This window comes from Saccopteryx leptura, chromosome 1, assembly GCF_036850995.1.
Source record: "Saccopteryx leptura isolate mSacLep1 chromosome 1, mSacLep1_pri_phased_curated, whole genome shotgun sequence".
Lineage (NCBI taxonomy): Eukaryota > Metazoa > Chordata > Mammalia > Chiroptera > Emballonuridae > Saccopteryx > Saccopteryx leptura.
In genome coordinates, this window is record NC_089503.1 from 44,776,199 (window position 1) to 44,794,862 (window position 18,664).

Consider the following 18,664-nt stretch of genomic DNA (forward strand, 5'->3'; position numbering starts at 1 on the left):
AAACTGACCAGTATTTCAACGGGAACTATGGACCTGCTTTTGGCTAATGAGATGGTCAATGTGCTCCTCTCACTGACCACCAATGAAAGAGGTACCCCTTCCGGAAGTGCGGCGGGGCCAGATAAATGGCCTCAGGGGGCCGCATGCGGCCCGTGGGCCATAGTTTGGGGACCCTTGATATAAGGTGTGAGATATTAAACAACTAAGAAATTACCGTTAATTTGTTTTAGTTGTTAAATGGGATTGTGGTTATATTTAAAAAGTACTTCCCATTTAGAGATACGTGGGAAATAGTTATGGAGGTATTGATGTAATAATACACGGGATGGGGGAGGTAGATGGCACATAGACGTAATAACATTGACCATAAATTGATTATTGAAGCCAAGTAAGTGTCTTAGTCCATTCAGACTACTATAACAAAATACCACAGACTGGATAGCTTATAAACAACAAATATTTATTTTTCACAGTTCTGGGGGCTGGGAAGTCCAAGATCAAGGCACCAGTGGATTTAGTGTCTAGTGGAGGCCACTTCTCATTCACAGCAGTCTTCTCACTGTGACCTCATACAGCAGTGGAGGGAGCCAGGACTTCTCCCTGGACTCATTTCTAAGGGCACTAATCCCACTGGTGAGGGGACGACCCTTATGACCTAATCACCACACCTCCTAATACCATCACTGTAGTGTTACATTTCAACATACAAATTTTGGTGAGGGGTTGTGGGAAGGGGACAGAAAAATTCACCCTGTAGCACAAAGTAAGGGGTACAAGGGATCCATTTTATTAAATAAATATTAGGTTGTTCCCATTTGTCTTCAAAATCTGATGGTCTACCATATGAAGCAGTTAGATCAAAGAACGGCTCACAGGTCTCTGGAAAACATCAGGAGCCATTGTCGAGAAGCCTAGCGTGCAGTGGTTTCAACAGTAACTTCTGCAAACCAACACCTGAGTCTGTGGGGTCCGGAACTTCTCTTTTCAGTGCCTCTGTTTCCGCAGGATGCGAAGTGGAAATAATAATGGTATCTACTCCATAAAGTTGTCATGAACATTAAATGAATTAAATTATTTCATTACTATGCACCAGACATTGTTTGGTCTATAGTAAGCATTCAAAGAATTTCAACTATTATTATTATTACATAGGAAAGCAAGTTAAAATAAACCACCAGGGTCTTGAAACACATATATCCAAAATATGTTTTTAATCCTGATGAAGTTCACAAATGGCACAATGTGGACATTTCCTTAAACGAATTATACAGTCAGGTTTTCAGACAACAAGGCATAGCATCACCCCAGAGGCCACAGAAGGCAGGGATTCCGTGTCTCCCTATGGTGTGGCAAAGCTGTCACGGTCAACAGGAGAGCTCTCAAAAAAACCTGTTTGCTACCAGATAAGCTGATGAGAGATGCCATCACGTTTACTGCACATAGAACTGAATATAAAAAGGGTGCACAACAAATAGAGAATTAGCTTATTTTGCATTCAATTTCATTCCTTTTGAGAGACAAGGGTGCTTTTGTTTTGGTATCTATTAGGATGCAAACATATATATCTTCCATGGGCCTTCTCACCAAGTTGTTGTCAACAGAAATTAATAGAAGTGGTGAGTTCAGCTTCATGGTAACCTGAGATGAAAAAAAAATTAAAAGAAGGGGAAGGAGAAGGAGGAGAAAGAGGAGAAGAAAAATGAGAACTAGGAGAATAAGAAGATCAAGAAGGGAATTAACACGATCATTACTAAAAAGAACATGAATTTACAGAAGTGCTTCTTTAACTTAAACAGCACTTACAAATTATGGATATGAGATGTAAGCAGGTTTTTAAAACAAATGATAATTTAAAAAACTCCACAGTCGCTATGAACAAGAGCAGTAGTATTATGATTGCAGCCCTCTGAACTGAACTTGCGAACACTGGCCAAGGGTGAGGGCTTTTTGAATCTGGGTTCATTAATGAGGAATAGCGCTGGCTAAGGTTCACAGGGCGCCCCCCTTTCTGAATTCAGCAAGTACTTTCTTGTTCGCTTCTCTTCTCAGAAAGATGAACTTGCATCCCTGCAGCCTGCTCTAGTGCTCTGATTCAAGCCAACATGTAGAAGGAACTCTACCTCAGGAGGAAGAACGCAATTGGAGAGATGGATATGAAGAACCTACCAGGTCCAGTGGGTTTCAAAATATGGGTGTTACCCTCCATATCCCTTCCCCTCCCACCCAACAGTACAAGAGCAGTCAGTCACCTTCCTGGGGTCGTTTAGCGGCTCAGGCCTGAAGGTCCCTACGGCGACGGCCAAAGGCATCAGAGCCCACGTTGGTGGGCACGAAGTTGCTTTTTACCACGCCCCCAGATCTGCTCAGCAAGCCTGCCAGCCGATGGGTCACACAGGTGGCAGTGTTGCAGGCTCTTTTTTGGGCAGTGACACTGGTTTGCAGGATAGAGAAAGAAGAGAAAGCCTGTTAGTGAGAGGCTGGGGTCAGGAGCCAATCCCATGGGACCTTCCCAAAGAGAACTGTAGCTCTTCAACATACCACTTAAGAATAAGTGTTTCTCCTAAATGCAATTACCAAAGCTATTAGAGGAAATAGCCTGGCCGCCTTTGCTAGAAGCCCTTCATGAAAAACCCCTGTTCCTAACCCTGAAACACGTGCTGAAACCCTGCATTTATTGTTCCATACATAGGATCCCTTTGGGACCTGGAGGAAGTGCTCAGCGAAGGCCCAGCCCTACCCCAGGACACACAAGAAGCACACAGAAGCCAAACCCCGGCCATGAGCACCAACAAAACCACTTTCCATGGGAAAATAAAAATTCCCTGGAGTCTTACCTGGAAGAGGCTCAGAGAACAGGGCTCGCAGGCTCCTCTACCAGAAATGCTTACCTTCTCCTCTGCACACCTGTTCTTGACGCTGGAGCTGGCTCCCAGGGATCACTCACCAAGCCCTATATCCAGCTATCCTGCAGCTGAAGTTACTTTTAAACATAGGCCCTGGGCACTCTCAAGCCTTGAACAGGAACCATAGTAATGACCACCACAGGGTAAATTCTTTTAGAAAATAGATTTATTCATCAAGGATGACACATGAGGAATAACGCAGGAATTGCAGGGCTCTGCCATGATATCCTCTAGGACCTCAAGAGGCTTCTCTCATTCTCTTATCTCTAACTTGGTCTGAGCCCCACTCTTGTGCCTTCTAGCCTGAGGTCCCTAACATTCTCTGTCATAGCAAAGCCAGCAACACCAGCTTGAAGAGCGAAATCTGCATGCACTGAGTTCATCAATGAAAGCAAGAAAGGAAATCAGGAGTGGAAGGATTTCACTTGGAATTCTGGGGCACCCCAACATTGGGGTAGTGGTCCTTCTCCAAGATGCTGACTAGATCCCTTATCTGGCCAAGTGTTTCAGCCCTGAAGCCGATGCCAGAGAACGTATGAAAGTTGTTCAGGTACTTCAAGTATGTGCCCAGCACACAGGTACTCAGATTACCGCACCACTTAGCTCTGGAGCCGTCCAGGCTGCAGGGAGAAGACATGCCAGACAATACCATGCAGCAGGGCGGCCCCAGCGGGCAGTTATGCAGAAGGTTAGACCAGGGAGGGGTCACTTCAAGCAGGGGCTGGAGGGCCAGGCAGGAGGGCAGCTCACACTTCCTCCATAGGAGAACTCAGACATTTGCACAGTCAGGGCAGTGTGGTCCAGGGCTGTGGTGGAGAAGGAATAACCAGTCCTGGCTTTTCCTCATGCTGCTCAGGCCTTCATGCTCTGCAGAGAGGTTCTCAGGGCAGATGCAGGGGCAATTCATGCCTTTGCCTTGCTGTGCCAGGGTCAGAGCAGGGGCAGGTGTGTGCTCCAAGTTCAGGGTGCACAGAGTCAGGGGAGCACAACAACAGGCACATCTCCACAGAACCTACGCATGTAAAGGCCCCAGACCCACCTCAGACACTGCTCTACCTGACTCCACCCTCTGCAAGGCCTTTGGCTTCACTTTGCAAATTTGTAATGAAGGGTCCTTGCAGTTGTAAGAAAACAACATACACAGGTTAAATTTCTAAACCATCTTGATATATACTGGGTCCTTCTGCCGGCTTCCAATTTACCAGTCTTAATTCATCCAGTGCTGGGAAGTCTCAGTAGGGCAAGACCAATTCCCAGAGAAAATGATCCCATACCTCCTCATTTCATTTTCTCACAGCTTTCAGGAATGGATCTTTTAAATGTGTCTAACCACACTCCCTCCAGGTGCCCCTGGACCTCTGTCCTCCATGGAGCATGAGAATGGCTGGGCCACACGCCTGGTGAAATACAGCCTGCTGGGCTCCTGGCCACATGCTGCTTTTCCTACATGTCTACATGTCTGGGATATGTCCTCCTGGATGTGCTACAGTGGGTGAGGAGCCTTACCTGGAGTCCTCTGCCTCCTGCTCCTGCTCCTGCTCTTCCTGCTCCACCAGCTCATTGGCCTTCCTCTGTACATAGGCCTGCACTAGTGCAGCCAGTAGGAGGCGCCCTTCCTTCTCACTGAGTACAACGGGATCCGGGAGGCTCTCCAAGGAGGACCTGGGGAGGCTCTCCAAGGCAGACCTGGGGAGGGGAAGCAAACCCAGTTCAGGCTCTGAGTTTTTGTCTGGCCCTTCCCCAGGATAAGCTGTCAGGATTCCTGCTCGCTTGCCCTGAAAATGTGCCCTTCTCTCCCCCATGCCTAGCCTAAGGGGCTTGAGGCCAGTGTCCACCTGAGGGTGTTGATTCACTGGGAACCTCCACTGTTGTGACTTCAGAGGCACAGAACTGTCTGATCCCAGGGCCACTGGCTGGTTGCTTCAGGCTGTCTCACCTGAGTGGCGCTGCATGGAGGCTGCCTGCCTGGCACAGGACCAATACGCTGAAAGCCAAGAAGGGGGAGGACTTCCCCAGGCCCATGATGCCTCTCTGTAAAGGGAGAATAATGTTATTGCTATACCAAGAGCAAGCATGGCCTGGAGCCTCCAGACCTAGGTTCCAGTCCTGCCTCTGCCACAACTGCCTTGTGTCTTCAGCCAGGTTACCCTCACCCCTTCATGCCTGGGTTCTGTTCATTTGCCAGATGAGCTGCTGTGAATCTCAAAAGATGCACTTTAGTGAATGGCTTGGTAGAGCAGAAACAAGTGTTCTGGGGTAAGGATGGGAGAATTCTGGTTCTGTTTTATGAGAAGCCAGAGACAAGCCACAAACGTGCGCGTGCACACAAACCCACACCTTCTGTCCTGTGCAGAAACCAGGAGCGGACCCACCCTGCTAGCGAAAATCTCTTGCCTTCTGCACCTTCCCCTCAGCTGAACTTCCCGCAAACTCCGGGAAGAGGAAAGTGGGAAGGGTAAATAGGAAAAGAGCGCTGTGGGTTTGGATTTGGGGAAAAGTTTTAAAGTGCCAAGTACTGGTCTCTCAGGGCTGCACTGGGACCCAGTTTAGCAGCAGGTCCTGGGCGCCAGCACCCCGAGTTGAGCCCACTGTTCTGGTTCGCTAACTGTACTGCCTCAGGTTCGCGCCAATGCCCCACGGACACTCTCTGGCTGGAGGCTCCTCAGAGGAAGGTTCGGGGTTCCAAGTCCCGAGAACCAAATGTGGTCCCGGAGGACACGGACCCAGACCGCGCAAGGCAACTCCCAGACCAAACTCAGCAGGATCCTGGCACGCAGACGGCCACCAACGCAGGGGCCACAGACCCGCCTATCCCGGCTCGCGGGGATTCCGATCCTGGGGGGCTTGGGGTTCCACTGGTGCTAGTTAGAGGAAAATGCACTGACGTCTCCAGCCGCCCCACCTTCTCCCGAAGGGACAGAGAGCTAGGAGCACCTGGCTGTGGTTGGGCCGAGAAGCAAAGGAAAGGCAAGCAAGCAGGCAGGCAGATGGAGCAAACTGGACGAACTAATCCAGCAGCAAGTTACTAGAATGCAGTGGGAAGTTCCTCACCTGGAGACTTGAGTTGCAGGAGAGTCCCAGCGGCCGGTCCACACGAATGGACACAACTCCCGCTGTGGGTGTCTTCCCTGCGGAGCTCTTGGCTCTTATTCCAGTGATAGTGGGAGGGGGGTCCCCAGGAGCCGGCGCGGCCAATCCAAAGTGGCCAGGACCGACCCAGCCCCGATTGCGTCATTGCTCCGGCTCCCCGCACCGGTCCATTAGGGAGCGGAGCCATCCGCTCAGACTGTCTTAGGCAGTGAGGTCATTGCTTGGAGAGCTTGAGGGCTGGGAGAGGGTGGAGAGCCTTCGACGTCCAGAAAGTAGGGACAAATCAGGGAGTTTGGCGTCACCAAAAGTGAGAGACCAGAGCTTTTCACTTTCTTGGTGCCTGAACTCTGGCCTCTGCCTCGCAACGCCCTCCTGCCCCGCCAGTGCGGCCCCAGCCGGGCCACCTGGACCCCCAGGGGGGCTGAACAATAGTCCCGGGCAATTCAGCTGAAACAGCACAAGGCGGAGGAGGGGTATGATGGGGGAGAGAGGCCTTGAAAGATAGATCTTTTTAGACCACCTGGGGTGATCCTATGACATCCCCACCCCCTGCGCCCTGGGTCCCGAAAAGAAGTTTTATTTCCAGTCTGACAGCCAGGCGTCCTTCTTTCCACTTCTCTGGGACGGAGAGAAGTGGATGAGAGGACTGGGGAAGGGACTAAACTGGCACTGCCCTGCAGAAGCTAAGTATCCCTTTCTAGCGACCTAATCCTGGAATGGGAGTTGAGCATCCTGCTAACCCAGGACCCTCCACTGCAGCGCCAGTTAGTGTGCGCAGCTGCCCTGCCCCTCTGGCTTGTCTGCCGAGCTGCGGCGGGGGACAGCCTGTGTCCGGGTCTACTTGGCTCGCCCCACAGCCACTTTTCCTGAAGCGCTTGATTGCAAAGCGGGCAGACGTCCAGCGCCGACCCACCAAGGAGAGGGAGCGCTCCTAGCCCCAAGGAGCCCTACGCACCCTCACACACACGCCCCTCGGCTCCAGATGGCCCGGTGTGCGCACTCACGCTTCCCGATAGGCTCAAGTGCCGCACTTCTGTGCCTGGACCCCAGCCACGCTCCCTGCCAGTCGCCTTCACGCACCGAACCCCCCACCCCACCCCCAGACCCTGCGGATAAGCCAGCACTCTGCGAAAGACGCGGCCTCACAACCTGTTTGCAAATGTGCGCTCGCACCCACCCAAACCAACTTCAGCGGGACCTGAAAAAAAAACAAAAAACTCATGAGTTTCTGCTTTGGGAAACAGGCACGTTTTAGATGCACAGGGGTACACCCTGTCTCCCAAGCACACACGTAGAGACACGCACATCCACACGCACGGCCTCCGCCTCTCCCATTTTAAGTCCATGGAATGGGCTGGGAGGTAGAGGCCATGCGGAAGAAGTGAGGGGGCGCCGCCCACTCTCTGCACCTCGGACTAGCCCTGCACACGGTAGGGGCTGCGCCACCCACTCTGCACCTCGGACTAGCCCTGCACACGGTAGGGGCTGCGCCACCAGCGGGCCCACCTGGCCCTCCAGAGCTCAGGGAGCCTTCCCAAGGATGCCGGGCAGGGAGGGCGTAACCAGGGGCTCGGGGGATCCCCACAGTTGGTTCTCACCGCTGGTGCGGGTCAGAAAGGACTTCAGGGGAGGCCCTCGGGCCTCTTTTTCTTTGTCCGGCAGAGTTTCCAAAAGCTGCTCGGGCCAGAGTCGCCCTCCTTCCAGGAACGCTGTTCTACACGTGAAACGTGGCTGAGGCCTGTGGCGGACGGGCAGCAGGGCAGGAGGACTCCCTGGACCTGTATCACCCTGCATCAGGAAGCGCTGCTACCTGAGATGTTCTTCTTTAATAGTGGGAAGGGCTCTCTGCGCCCAAAGTACTGAACTCGCTTTTGGATACAACCAGAAACACGGAAGGGGCCCTTACTAGGACGCCCTTCCCTCAAAGCCCTGCAAATACGAGGGGAGACTTCTGCGTCCCTTTCCCCATTTCTGACCCCGGAAAGGGGCTGCTGAATGAAAAGGCACAGCTGGGAGGCACTACCTGGCTAACGCTTCTGCCCTCTACACCGCCTATTCCTAGACCTCCCTCACGGTCTCCAGGTCTCGCAGAGCGGGCAGGTACTAAGAGCCGAAGGCCCAAGGCCTCCACGAGTTAACAGGGACGCTCTCAGTGCAGAAGCCGGCGGGGAGAGCAGGAGGTGGCGGGTTGGGGTTGGCCTCCCCGGAGACCCACAAATATGAATTTGGGAGAAACTTTGAACCCCTGGGGCTGAGCGCTGGAGAACTGGCAGCTTCTCCAGAGCCTCTGTCGATGTCGCTAGGACTTTTCTGGACTGTTGGGACCGACAGCTGTGCTGCCACCGAGCGGGCGGGCGGGCGCAAGATCCCTGGCTACGTACTGCGCTCCAAAGACGCACGGAGGTGAGGGGGCGGGGCGGGAGGCGGGTACAACCCCGCGTAGTGTTCTTGTTTGGGGAAAAGTAAGCTCAAATTTCTATAAAGGTCGTGGAGACTAGGAACCCTGCCCTTTGACAAGAAAGGGTACACTCCCAACCCGGGAATCTGTCGGAACACAAATATAGCTGGTTCTGCTCTCTGGATTCTTGGGTGCTCGGATGCACCCAGAATTACTGACCTGATCTTCTTCTACTAAGTGTCTTTGCACAGTGTCTGGCGCATAGTAGGTGCAGAGCAAATGTTTGGGTGAATGAATGAACAGTTCTATGGGTTCATTACAGTAAGAGTCAGCAGTAAATTCACAGCCAAGTTCAGTTGGGCTGCAGACCCAATTTAGATCCATTAAATGGAAAAGCAATCCTTCATTTAAAGATGTGCCTATTATTTATTTATTTATTTATTTAATAAAAGAAATCCGAGTCCTAGCAAAAAAACTTTCTGGAATTTAATATGAGAGAAAGTACCCAGGGTTTCTTTACTCTTCTCCAGCAAATTGAAAAGCAAAACAAGGCAGTGTTCCCCAGCCCATCCTTGTATTATATTAGTGAGTGATGGAAGACAAAGTCAATAAAATAATTTGCTTTCTAACCCAAGAAAATTACATTTTTATTTCCCTGGAACTGTTCTGAGCTTCAAGACCTCTCCAATTAAACTAGCATAAGAATTTACAGAGAACAGTTTCCCAGGAATATGTTCAGCTTTTGAATAATCTCAGATATTTTGATGCTTGGAGTAACCGTTTTATGTAATTACTTTTAAATTTTCAAAATGGTCATCTTAAATTTTTAGGGAAAACAGAGTTCCGTTACTACAACTTTTGAAGTTTGTTATTTTTATCATATTTTTAATTTCCAAGAGGCTATATATATATATTTTTTTTAATTCTGTGTTACTTTTTATGGACTCTTGTTTTTATTTAATGGGTGGAACATCTTCTCTTAGCTCTCTGAAGCTGTTAAGCATAGATTTGTTTTGTTCTCTTATTATAGACTATCCTCACATTTCTAGTTCTCCTTGGCTGCTGGTTTATGTTTAAGAGGAAGGTAATAAATTGTTTATTGGAAGATGGGGATGGCAGAGTTGTCCACCAGTGAGACTGAATATAAAGTGATTAGATGAGAAACAACCTCACCATTTTCTTAGGGGCACCCTAAATATGAATAACTATAAGTCTTTTCTCTTGGCTTCTCATTTGCCCTAAAAGGACTCCTCCAATTTCCAGTGTGGATCATCAGTAGGGTGGGGGATATAGGGAAGTATAAACCAATGAAGAAGGAAGGATGCTGAGAGTTTTATCATTCATTATGGCATCCCTCCCATTTTTTCTGGGACCCAGGAGGGATAGTCATCTAACTGTATAGAACTTAGAAGGAAATCTTGAGTTTACCTACTTCTTTTAAAGTGACTTGCAATCACTCCAATTCTCAGACTATCCTATAACTCCACCAAAAGAGGCAACCAATTGCTAAAAGCCCTGAACTTGTCTAGGGTCCTCACTTCTTGATGGCTTTCCCTGCCCTATTAGAGTTTGTACTAGAAATATATATCTTTACACTGCTTTCTCTTCTGCTAAACCAGTTAAGAAGACTGTCTGAAGGATAGGAGATACAGACTCTCTTCACAGAGCCCTCAAATTTGACTCAGTCTACTGGGCACTTGACCACAGCTGATGCTAAGTCCCACTCTCTTTTGCAGGCCAATCTCTTTTGCAGAAATAGAGATGCCAACATCTAACCCTCAGAAGTCCCTTCTAGAGAATATTTTTAGAGTTGTCTGTGCCTGCCAGAGAATGAGCAAAGTGTGGTGGCCCAGACCCAAGCTGGTCACTCTGAGAGATGGACAGACTTAGTGAATGACGTCAAGGAATTACTCAGGTTGGGTTCCTCTGAGATGATTAAAATTCTCTCTTGGCTCAGACTCCCAGGACCCAGATTGACTCTCCTCCCTGTCTGAGAGCATTGTTCCACACTGCAAAGGAAGTAAACTTTCTTGTAAAGCTAATTAGAGTAAATCTCCTGCACTCGACACTGAGAAAAATGAGAGTTTTTGCTAAGGTAAATTTTCAGGTAACCGAAACACACTTTAAATAGAAAAGACACCTTTTTAGAAGGCCATGTTGGATGAAACCCCTTTTAAAATGCATGACCTTCTCCTCTTAACCTTTTTTAGATGACTCACAGTCATCATCCAAAGAACATCAGTCACACTGCTGCACCCTAGGGAAGGGACTGAGTTAGCGAGGCCATTTATCTTCATACCTGCTGAGCCCCAACTGCTGTGCATTGAGCTGTTGGTCCATTGTTTTCTATTATTTTCTATACTCATATCTGCATATTAGTTATTCCTATTCAGTTGGTTATAAGGTCCTCATAGTCACATCTCAGGACCTTGTTTTTGGTTTTTGATGGTTTCCTCTAGTCTCTGTTAATATATCTGCCTCTAGCCTGAGGCCCAGTGTGCTTAAGTTTTCACCTGCTAATTCATTGTCATCAGGAAAACAACAGAAGCATGAGCAATAGAACTGGCTGGAGCAAATCAGAAGTAAGGAGGGTTAAGAGAAGGATCTGAGTTAATGCTAAAGAGCCCTAATATATTTTCCTATCTTTTCTGGCTCTCAACTGTGTTTTATATATAAATAGTTTTTGGGTAAGTGAGTGTTTCTATGGGGTTAAGAAAGTTTGAGATAAACCATAAGTTTAAAAGAGGGTAGTTGTTTTTTGTTTTTTTTTCCTTTGATTTAAGAGAGAGAGAGAGATGGGAGAGGGGGGGAGGGGAAAGAGAGAGAGAGAAAAGCATCAGTTCATTATTCCACTGAGTTTTTCCACTTAGTTGTATACTCATCAGTCATTTCTTGTATGTACCCTGACTGGGCATCAAACCCATGACCTCAGTGTGTTGGGATCACACTCTATTCACTGAACCACTCTGCCAGACCCAAAAAAGGATCTTGTATAATTTTTCAATAGAACTTTCTACAATAATGGAAATGTTCCATCTCTGTGCTAATAAAATAGCCACTAACTGCATGTGGCTCTTGAGTATGTCAAACATAATTAGTGCAACCAAAGAGCTGAATCTTTAATTTAATTTAGTTTTAATTCACTTAAATGTAAATAGCTACATTTAGCTAGTGCCTACTGTACTGGACATCCAAGTCAGTGCATAGTATAGAATAGTGGTTAAATGCATAGATTCTGGAGCCAGACTATCTGTTGCTCAAATTCTGACTCTCACACTTATTGATGTGTAACCATTGACAAATAGCTTGAACTTCCTGAGGCTCAGTACCCTCCTTCATAAGATGGAGACAATAATATTACTTATTTCATAGAGCTACTATACAGATTAAATACGAAGTGCTTAGGACAGTATATGGCAAGTAGTAAGTGGTTTATAAATGTTCACCATCGTCTTACATTGGGTTTCTCCAGAAGCAGAACCTGAAACAAGAATTTGGATACAAACCATTTTATTTGGGAGTTACACCAGAAAGGGAACAGGGAAGTGAGACAGAGAAGGGAAGGGAACTTGTATGAAGTATGATAATAAACAGGTAACTGCTTCAGGCAACTGGGACTTATCCTGCTGTAGACCCTTTGGGACAGTGAAGAGAGAAAGTTCTCAGACTTGTTTTACCCACTGAATAAGTTATCCACAAACTCTAGTCCATCACCAGCTGAGGCAGTGCTCCCAGGGATGCTAACTCCTCAGCACATCTAGCCAGCCCTGCATGGCCAAGCAAGCTTCTGTGACCAGAGAAAATCCCAGGCAAAGAGTCAAAGGTGCTTTCAGTAGAAAGTTCTGGGTGCCAATGGGACTAGTAAACACTAGCAGGGCACTAAGACAGTCTGCTATTGCCCATATTATTATAAGACATTGTCTGCCACAGTTTAATGACCCTCCTTAGAAATATTAAGGAATGAGTTTCCCATCTGGGATATGTTGTAAAAGATTAGCAAACATTCTGCAGTATACTGATGTTACCTCAGTGGCTTCCCTCACCCATCTGATTCTTAAGGTCTTTTCTAGAAAGCCCTTGGGTGGCCCCTGAATCCTTGAACCAGTCATCTCAAGTACCTCTCTCATCAGTAGGCAAACACAGAAAAATCAGTGCCCTCTAGTCTCTTGCAGCAATAAATCAAACCCACACAGAAGCCCTCCATCCAAAGGCAAATATAAGGGCATGCTGCCAAAGACACATTAATACTAGATGAAGGTCCATGTGGGGGGAGGGTTTCCCAAGCCTGATTGACTAGTTTTTATGCATTGATTGGTTATTTCTCATGGAGTAGACCCTATTTTCTCCAACCTAACACCTTAGAAATGTCCATGGCAGGAAAATTACTGGAGAATTTTTTTTGTTTGTTGTTGAAGATAATTATATCAGATTTATTATTTTTTTTTTTTGTATGGATGTTTTCAACTCTCTACCTTGATGAGTTAAAATTAACTTTCATATTCCTGAAAGGATGGAGGGCACCAGCAATGACAGAATGACTGTTAGCGATAATACTGATTGTTAACATTTGACACTGTATTTATCAGGGCGCTTAGTTGCATATAACAGAACCCTCTAAGCCAGTGGTTCTCAAAGTGTGCGCCCTGGAAGATTTCCAGGTGCGCCCTATGGTATTCCAGAGAAATATGTGCTTGTTGGGGACCAAAACACCAACAGGGTTTTTGGAGTTTAGATTTTGGGGGGACAGAGGTGTGGGAAATTGGCTGTAAGCTGACAGTCTGCCCAAACCCCCCACCTCACTTGCCTGATTAGGTTGCAAAAGGCTGTTAAACTGGTGCTGGATTGTTTACACTACCCCCTGTGTTCCCTGGAAAGACTGGAGGCAAGTTTCTTCTATCCTTTGTTTGGTGTCAAGTTAAGATGATATGTATGGTGGGGGTTTTCTGCACTCAACATAATTAAGAGTAAAAAAAGAAAAATTATTCAATGTATTGACAAGGCTCATGTTTCTCATAAACACAAGAATGAAAAAACACATTTGTGCTGGAACCTGCCGAATTTACTAAATCTTACTAAGAATGTATCTATATATATAAAAAGATAACTTTTTTGTTTTTTTTTTTAATTTTTAACCCCTCTTTTTTACAAATTCTAAAAAAGCATAACTCAAAAAATGTAACAAAATGTTTTTTGATGTCAGAATAAATTTAATTTGTATTTATTTTGTTTAATTATCATAAAAGCACACTTGGACTTTATATATTTTTTTCTTTAATATTTGACTTAATTATTATAATATATTTCTCAGAAATTTGTATATAGTGTGCCTACAATTATTTGTAGGATTTTAAATGCTCCTCGACTTCAAAAAGTTTGAGAATCACTGCTCTAAGCTAATTTAAACAGGACAGTATTTGTTACAGGCTATTGAGGAGCTTATGGATTTTTTTTTTAACTAGGGATTTAGGTCTAGATGCCACACAGCCAGGAACAACAGAGCCAGGAGTAACCAACTAACCAGAGAAACAATCTAATAAAAGGTCCATTGCTGCTCACATACAATACTGCCTCAGGTAACTACTCCACAGGTGCCCCAAAACATCCAGTCTCCTTTCATAAAGCCAATATCTAAAATGCTTATGTTTGCCTGCTGAGGGTTCATGAATGCCTCTGATTGTCAGAACCTAGAGCTTTGAGTTTTCTCAGACAAGAGGGCCTGAGAAGACATGTTTTTAATTTTCTAACTTCCCAAGGGAGGCTTGAAACGAGGGTTTGGATGGATATTGAGTAGGTCACATTCAGCTTCACTTGGATGTCTAATAATCCTCTCTAGCTCCATGACCAAAAAGGAATTTTGGAATTGTCATTTTTTTTTTAAATCTAAATCTCTTCCTCCCCCACTTTTACTCATAAGAATAACTGGAAATACTAATAACTCAGTGTAACTCAATACCTCAAAATTTAGGTATAATACTTAATTCCTCCTTTTCCTTCAGCTATATTCAATCCATTACTAAATTCTGTTAACTCTACTCTCCCATTCCCACCCCAAACACATCTCAAATCCATCCATTTCCATCTCTACCAGTGCCTTAGTCTGTCTGAGCTGTTCTAACACAATATCACAGACCAGGTAGTTTATACGCAATAGAAATTATTTCTCACAGTTCTGGAAGCTGGAAGCTCAAGATCAAGGTGCCAACATGGTCAAGGGAGAGCCCTCTTCTGGGCTGCAGACTTCCTATTGTATCCTCCCGTAGCAGAAGGAGGCAACAGAGCTCTCCAAGGGCTCTTTAACATGGGCATTAATCTCATTCATGAAGGCTCTGCCCTCATGACCTGATCACCTCCCACAGGCCCCAACTTTTAACACCATCCCACTAGGGATTAAGATTTCAACATATAAATTTGGAGCAGGGCACAAATTTTAGAACATAGCAGCTAAACATCCTGGTTCAAGTCCTTATCATCCCTTACCCATACAATTCCAGTAATCTCCTAAATAGGCCCTGGATTTTACTGTTGCCTCTATAACTCCTAATCCACATAACTTTTAATGTGACCTTTTAAGGGCATAGATTGTATTAGTCACTCCTCTTCCTACAACTCTCCAGTACACTTAGGATAAAAATGTAAATACTTTTCCATAAATTTTAAGACTGACATGGTCTAGCTCCTTTCTACCTCTCTAGTGCCCTCTAATGCCAATCTTCCCTCAGCTGTGTACCCAGACTGGTTTTTTGAGAAGTCCAAGAACTAACACACCAAGGCCTTTCCCAGCCCAGAGCCTTTGCACTAGCTGGTATTTCTGCCTAAAAACGTCTTTCTTATCTGTCAGTCCTGCCCTTCTATAGTACTGCCCCACCCAATACATACATACCCCATCACTCTTTTGATGTCTGGCTCCTTGTAATTCTTCAGTTTTAAACTTCAATATAAAATGTCATGTGCCTTTAAAAATTTTTAATTGATTGATTGATTTTAGAGACAAAGGAAGAAAGAGAAAAAGAGAAATATCAACTTGTTGTTCCACTTATTTATACATTTATTGGCTGATTCTTGTATGTGTCCAGACTGGGGATTAAACCCGCAACCTTGGCTTATGAGGATAATGCTCTAACCAACTGAAATGTCATCTGGTTTTAAAAGACCTTTTCTGACCACCCTATCTAAAGAAATTTATTAAATCTTTTAATGACATTAGCCTATTTTGCTCCCTTTAGAGAACTTACCACGATCTGAAATTATCTCTAAAATATACTTATTTGTATATTATTTGTCTTCTTTCACTAAAATTCAAGTTCCTTGAGAACAGTCTCTTTGAGTATCTTGTTCACCACTTTATCTCCAGTACCTGAAACAGTGTCCAGCACAAAGGTTTAGCTTAATAAACATCTGAAGAATCATAGAAGCATGTGAATGCTTACTCTGCAACACTTAGCAGTATGCTGAGGGTTCTACTTAGATCCTTTTACATTAAATTCAATGTGTTAATCTGGCTTCTCCAGAGAAACAGAATCAATGAAAGAAAAAATGTATAATATATATTATATCTACATATATAAATACATGCATGTAATATATGTAAATATTAATACGTACATATATATGTATATACATATACCTAAATATATTTGTCTCACATAATTATGAAGCCTCAGAAGTCTAAGATTTGAAGTCATCAGTCTGGAGACCCAGGATAGCAGAAAACTCTGAGTCAAAGTCCAAAAGCAGAAGACTGATACTTTAGCCCAGACAGTGAGGCAAAAGAAAGAATTTGTTCTTACTCAGTCTTTTATTCTATTCAGGCTTCAATGGATTGGATGACACCCACATAGGGGAAGAAAATCTGCTCTACTCAGTTTACCAATTTAAATGCTAATCTTATTCAGAAACACCCTCACAGACATGCCCAGAAATAATGTATTACAAATATGTGTGTACCCTGTGACCTAGTCAACACATGAAATTAACCATCACACCTTACAACAACCCTATGTAGTAGATACTATTATCCTTCCTTTTTAATTGAGAAAACCAAGGATAGAGCAGTACTAGCCCAATGTCACACAGGATTTAAGCATAAGCAGCCTGCCTCCAGAGCCCACAATTTCCTATTTGTATTTATTTGCCTCTCTCATAGCGATTGTAGATATTTAAGGAGAAGCAGAAAGCTTTTGATAAATGATCACCTGAGCTCAACCATGTCAAGCAGGCATGGATAGTAAAGAGAACTCTAGCCCTGGCTGGTAAGTTTAATTGATTAGAGCATCATCCTGAAACAGCAAGTTTGCAAATTTAATCTTTGGTCAGGGCACATACAGGAAGCGACCAATGAATGCACAACTAAGTGGAACAACAAATGAATGTTTCCCTCTCCCTTTCTCTCTAAAACCAATCTATAAAAAAAAAAGAAAGAAAGAAAAAGAAAATTCTAGGTAGTCCCAACCATCTCCCCAAATACCTATCCATAGTACAATAGAAGGCTCTTAGGGAACCAAATCAACTCCTATGGACCATCATATTCCTACAATCTTTCTTTTTTTTTTTTTTTTTTTCATCTCTTTGGTGTATTTGAAACCATGGCAGCACCTTAGAAATTTTTAGAGATGTAGCCTTCAGTCCTAAGACAAGAGCTCAGTCTCTCCTGGGCTCACTACTCTTCCAGAGTGGGTAGATGGTATGAGTCAGAGATGATATTTATCTTCCAGAATTGAATAAATAGAATGGACTATTAAGTATGTTAGAAGAATTAACCAAAGGTCTTGGTCCAAGGGTAACAAAGGTGATATGCCAGTTGAAACCAGGTATCAATCCTGAGATGGTACAGATACTATGCAAATTTCTGCCAAGGGTTCTCTAGATCAGTGGTCCCCAACCCCCGGGCCACGGACTGGTATTGGTCCGTGGGCCATTTGGTACCGGTCCGCAGAGAAAGAATAAATAACTTACATTATTTCCGTTTTATTTATATTTAAGTCTGAACGATGTTTTATTTTTAAAAAATGACCAGATTCCGTCTAAGACTCACTCTTGATGCTTATCTCGGTCACGTGATACATTTACCTGTCCCACCCTAAAGGCTGGTTCGTGAAAATATTTTCTGACATTAAACCAGTCCGTGGCCCAAAAAAGGTTGGAGATGAACTGTGCTTAGAACAGTGTCAGACACATAATAGCTACTCAGCAAATATTTATTAAATGAATAATAGTATAACAACTTTTTTTTTCTTGTTTACTAGTTTCTTTGGATATTTATCATAACTTTACTGCCTTGTTGGGTCTTTGATGGGTTTGATTATCCAAATTTGTAATCTGAAGTTAGAAAGATTGCATTGTTCTGCATAACAAAGGGATAGAAGATTGAGATTCCCTTAGGGAAGTCTGGAAGGACAAAAGGAAAAAGAGGAGACAACAGAAACCCACAACTCACAGGGATGAAGAGCAAGTGAGAGACTTCTTGGTAGTCAGAGGTGGAGGTGAAGGACAAAACAAATTGAAAAGAACAGAAATCCTAATATGAGACCTGACCAGTGGTGGCACAGTGGATAAAGTATGGACCTGGAATGCTGAGCTCACCAATTGGAACCCAAGGCTTGCCCAGTCAAAGCACACATGACAAGCAATCAATAAGCAACTAAAGCAAAACAACTATGAGTTGATACTTCTTGCTTCCCCCTCTTGCTCTCCTCTCCCTGTAAAATCAATTAATAAAATGTTTAAAAACAAACAAACAACAAATCAGTGAAATCAGTGGTATAGCGTCTGCCCAGTGCGTGGAAGTCCCGTGTTCGATTTCCAGTCAGGGCACACAGGAGAAACGCCTATCTGCCTCTCTACCCCTCCCCCTCTCTTTTCTCTGTCCCTTTCTCTCTCTCTTCTTCTCCCCTTCTGCAGTCATGGCTCAATTAGAGTGAGTTGGCCTCAGGCACTGAGGATGGCTCCAGGGCCTCCACTTCAGGCATTAAAAAAATGGCTCCAGTTGCACCACAGCAAGGGCCCCAGATGGGCAGAGCATCACCCCCTAGTGGGCTTTTCAGGTGGATCCTGGTCTGGGTGCATGCAGGGGTCTGTCTCTGCCTCCATTTCTCTCACTAAAAAAAAAAAAAAAAAAAAAAAAAGCTAATATGAAAATTTAGCTTTTTTATCTGGAAAATTGTGATATGACTTCTCCCTTTACCCTAATGTCTTTAATAAAATTGACTATTTCTTTTCTGTTTTGTTACACTGGACATGTTTAAGGAAATCAGAAAGAGGTTGAGTTTAATGTCAG

At 44.9% G+C, this 18,664-nt stretch overlaps 1 protein-coding gene across 2 annotated transcripts; it reads right to left on the bottom strand.

Annotated features, from left to right (window-relative positions):
• Positions 1 to 764: 764 nt before the first annotated feature.
• LOC136388759 (calcitonin gene-related peptide 2-like) lies at positions 765 to 6,046 on the bottom strand. Of its 2 annotated transcripts, XM_066360564.1 has the most exons (5): positions 5,955 to 6,037; positions 4,840 to 4,934; positions 4,410 to 4,589; positions 2,250 to 2,431; positions 765 to 1,638 (listed from the first exon to the last, which is right to left on the bottom strand). In XM_066360564.1, the coding sequence occupies exons 2-4, from the start codon at positions 4,923 to 4,925 to the stop codon at positions 2,272 to 2,274; spliced, it is 426 nt and encodes a 141-aa protein (XP_066216661.1). In that variant the 5' UTR covers positions 4,926 to 4,934; positions 5,955 to 6,037; the 3' UTR covers positions 765 to 1,638; positions 2,250 to 2,271. The 2 variants fall into 2 exon arrangements, with proteins under 2 accessions (XP_066216661.1, XP_066216660.1); XM_066360563.1 differs by lacking the exons at positions 765 to 1,638; positions 2,250 to 2,431 and adding an exon at positions 3,109 to 3,523 and having other exon boundaries at positions 5,955 to 6,046.
• Between the last annotated feature and the right edge of the window lie 12,618 nt (positions 6,047 to 18,664).